This window comes from Ixodes scapularis, unplaced genomic scaffold (assembly GCF_016920785.2).
Source record: "Ixodes scapularis isolate PalLabHiFi unplaced genomic scaffold, ASM1692078v2 PGA_scaffold2__306_contigs__length_199485367, whole genome shotgun sequence".
NCBI classification, from domain to species: Eukaryota; Metazoa; Arthropoda; class Arachnida; order Ixodida; family Ixodidae; genus Ixodes; species Ixodes scapularis.
The window spans coordinates 9415799-9419456 of NW_024609857.1; the positions used below are offsets into that span (position 1 = coordinate 9415799).

At 44.8% G+C, this 3658-nt stretch overlaps 1 protein-coding gene across 1 annotated transcript; it reads right to left on the reverse strand.

Moving 5' to 3' along the window:
- Positions 1 to 407: 407 nt before the first annotated feature.
- On the reverse strand, positions 408 to 2409 carry LOC120849605. The gene is made up of 3 exons (XM_042292166.1): positions 2340 to 2409; positions 1379 to 1423; positions 408 to 577 (listed from the first exon to the last, which is right to left on the reverse strand). Exons 1-3 carry the CDS (start codon positions 2407 to 2409, stop codon positions 408 to 410), a joined length of 285 nt encoding a protein of 94 aa, XP_042148100.1.
- Positions 2410 to 3658: the final 1249 nt, after the last annotated feature.

Here is a 3658-nt window from a genome sequence, read left to right on the forward strand (position 1 = left end):
TGGGACCAATCAAACCGCGTCCAAAACGCAACGTCCTGGAGTTCGCCGTGTCTCTATATGGGTTCTTTCATTGCTATAGCAATCACGTGCAGGGGAGGCTCAGTGACTTGCGCTTTTAGTATGCGTGTCCGTTGTTGTGTATGTTCGTGCCTTCAACTGCACTCGGCAACGTGATCAAACAAAGTATAGTACCGACAAAAGCGGTAGGTCACAGTCCGCTGGTGCTGTGCCTTGTTCGATAGCAACGTGTTACCCATCGTCGCATAAAGCGAATTATTATTATTTTTTTTTTCATAGAGGCAGCCATTTTTGAGAACCGCTTTATTTTCACCGTCACAGCGCGGGGTCGCTGTCGACCATGCGTGTTCTCATTCATGTCGGCAGCATGGGCGCATGTCTTCGTTGAGCTACGCGACAGTTCCGCAGTTCTTCTGGCAGTCGGCGAGGGTCGGGAACTTGTCGCAGCTGTGAGGCCCGGTGACGGCAGGGATGGTCTCGCACTGCCCGGTGGTCGGGTTGTACCGGGCTGTCGAAGTCACGGTATGGCTGGGGTCGGGATTGCCCGGATTGGCGCAAGCTGAAAAAAGAAAAAAGAAGACATTTGGGGAGTTTTTGCAGTTTTGAATTTGCACTTTATTACAAAAAAAAAAAAAAATTGTGACGGGGACACCGGCCAAAAAGCTTTTAATGAAAATCTTGATCATAGGTCCGGTGTTCGCGCACGTACAATATTAAAAATACGATACAATAATAAAAAAGAAACTACTTACAAAAAAAAAACTGTTTTTTTTTGGTAAGCAATGACTATAATGTGTTCAGAGATGAAGCTGTTCACCAGTGTGGCCAGGGTTATAACTTGAACAAGGATTTTTAAGGTTCATAACTTGTAGGGAAATCAGGAACGAACCAGTATTGCTTGCACCGAATACTGATGATAGATTAGTATTTGGTCAAATTTAAAAGATGAGTCAGAAAAGCAATAGACTCCATGCTTGACAATAAATACAAACATTATAAACGATAGTCATAGACACTGGCAACTTTCATGATACTGGGGCTAAAAAAAATATATCGGCACGAGTGTCGAGGGAACACTTGCAATAAAACGCAGTAATTGTTTTTATAATTAATTTGTGTTAAACACGGTAAAAAGAAACAGGTAATCGCACTCCGAAAGTTTGTTTTGCGGAATAATAAACATGAAATATTTCCCCCTATTTTTTTTTTCGTTTATTTTAATTTAATTACATTGCGTCGAATGAATGAAAAACGTATCCTGCACTCAAAGTGTATCCGTGTTTCATGTGTGGATGAACAGTTCACCAGTGACGTAGGAACGGAATGGTAAGAACGATAACAGCTCTGGCAAAATACATACCTCGAGGATAGCTGCAAGTGTGCTGAGGACTGGATGCTTCGGCTTCTGAAATAAAATAAAAACACGTTACGTGTTAATAAAACAAAAAGAGGTTTTTATTGAGCGTAATCGTTGCGATACGAAAATTTATGTTCGTGTGTTCGATATCGGAAGCCCCTTTTTTTCAGTCGTCATGCGTCTTTGGTTTGGCCTTAGTCCGCTACAATCCCCATAAACTTGAAGTTCAAACGTCGGACGTCAAACATCAAGCGGCAAACTTCACATTTCGAACTTGAAACTTGCACTCACACCGATGTTCTCCTTAGCCATATTGGAACACTAAAGTGCCTTAATGGAGCGCCAAGAAAATGAGGGAGAGGGGGAGATGATGGGGGACGTCAGAATGCCCAGCTCTGGTAGGAAGGATTAGTGGGTAAAACTTAAATCTAGCAGCCCTTGTCTTCACTGCACCCGTTAAACGCGTTTGAACGCGAAAGCCAAACGTCGGACGACAGCGTTCCGCGTTCGCACGCGTTCGACGAGAGCACTGGAGACAAAGGCAGCTATAGCTTTAGGCCTATACCCACTAATCGCTCCAACCAGAGCTCGGCGTTCTGACGTCTCCTATTGCCTCCTCCTCTCCCTCACCTTCTCAGCGAACAGTTTTTACCAAATAAGAAAGCACAAGCTCCGGGAATACTTCGGCGTCTTCCAAAGCTGCATTGTCACGTCGGCGGGGGTTGCAAAGAACGTCGTTCCTCGTAGAAATCACGAAGCGCACCTTTTCTTGAGAACTCATACAATACTTATGATTATTGAATAGCCGGCTTTCGTGAGAACAACATCGAGTACGATTTTGAATTCAAGGCACGCGGAACAAGTCGCTGGTGAGCTGACATGCGAGTGGGTTGAGACAGTGAGGCTGCGCAGGCCAGTTTAGAATTTGGTTGCGCTGACAGAAGGTAGACAGGAGTATACTTACTATACACCACGATGAAACAAAGTGCCAGCAGGAGCACTGCCTTAGAAGCGCGCGCAAAGCAAGTTGTCATTTTTTTAGCTGTTGGTATCACTGCTGACGAAGAGAAGAGATGATGGGTACGGCAATATATTGCGCCTTTTATACTGTTAAACCCCCCTGCAATGTGTGCCCCACGTGCCCCCGTAGAAAAATAATGTTCAAACTAGGAACAATAAATATTCATAAATGTGACCGGCACATCTGAAGAGGCATGAGCTCTTCTTTCTTTTTTGTTTCTTTGGGGGATTTGGGGGAGGGGGGGGGGTGCGACAAAAGGGGACATGATCCACGTGCGTCATGAAATATCCGATTTACGGCGCATGGCAAATGCAATGAAGGATTTCCGCCCATAACCCCGTGCTTCCAACACAGGTTTCAACGGAAGCGATGTCGGTACGTGCCTAGAAGGAAGTTTTGAAGAGCGCTAATTCTCCGTAGCGTCGCTCTAATCTTTATTGAAACCGAAGGCTTATTGTTTTGTCCGAAGTGTGAGTAACGTTATGAGTTGCGAAGCTACACAGAACGCTTCCACACATCATCCGCGAAATAACATAGAAATAAAAAAAAAGTATTATTTTGCATTAAAAAAAAAAAAAAAAAGAAGACAGTCATAAAACTGTTCGGTTTATTGCAGGTCATAAGTATTGTGCCTAGATATCAGAGTGTTTCCGACTGCTCGATCGGGGTTAGGTGGTTCGTGGGTCGCGTTTGCAATACAAGTTGCGAGGTGACGAAAGCATTGATCGTCTGAAAGCGTCGCCTCCTGTCTGCCCGCTTTCATAGTCGCCACACGGAAAGCAACGCATGCGCACTTGCAACCAATTTTCGCAAAAAGACCCCGCCATTCAATTTACGAGTACACATACATAAAAAGCGCCCACTTTGGTGTGAGTTGCTCCCTCTCTTAAATACAGGCACTAATTTCGTCACCCCCGTGTCTTTTTTTTTTTGGGGGGGGGGGGGGGGGAGGGGGGGTTTAGAATAAATTTACTACATCCGTCATTTAGAAACTGATCGACGGAGCATACCAATTTCATAAACAGTTTTACGACCATAACCGCGCGTGCTTCCAATGTCAGCTTAACCGGAAGTGATATCGGCACGTGTTTAGAGAATGGTTTATCACGACTGCAGTAGCGCTCTCATGCTTCGTTTTTCTTGTTTTGTGTCATTTCCGTATGAAGGCTAATTTATTCAAAGTCTGCAGCACGTTACCTGTTGCGAAGCTAAATAGAAAGCTGCCACGCGTCTTCGATTGGCCGAAGTAGAATCCACTGACG

Coding starts and splice junctions, on each gene's coding strand:
- LOC120849605 (XM_042292166.1), bottom strand. CDS start 2,409: ATGACAACTTGCTTTGCGCGCGCTTCTAAGGCAGTGCTCCTGCTGGCA. Junction 1,424..2,339: donor TTGTTTCATCGTGGTGTATA/GTAAGTATACTC, acceptor ATTTTATTTCAG/AAGCCGAAGCATCCAGTCCT. Junction 578..1,378: donor CACTTGCAGCTATCCTCGAG/GTATGTATTTTG, acceptor TTCTTTTTTCAG/CTTGCGCCAATCCGGGCAAT.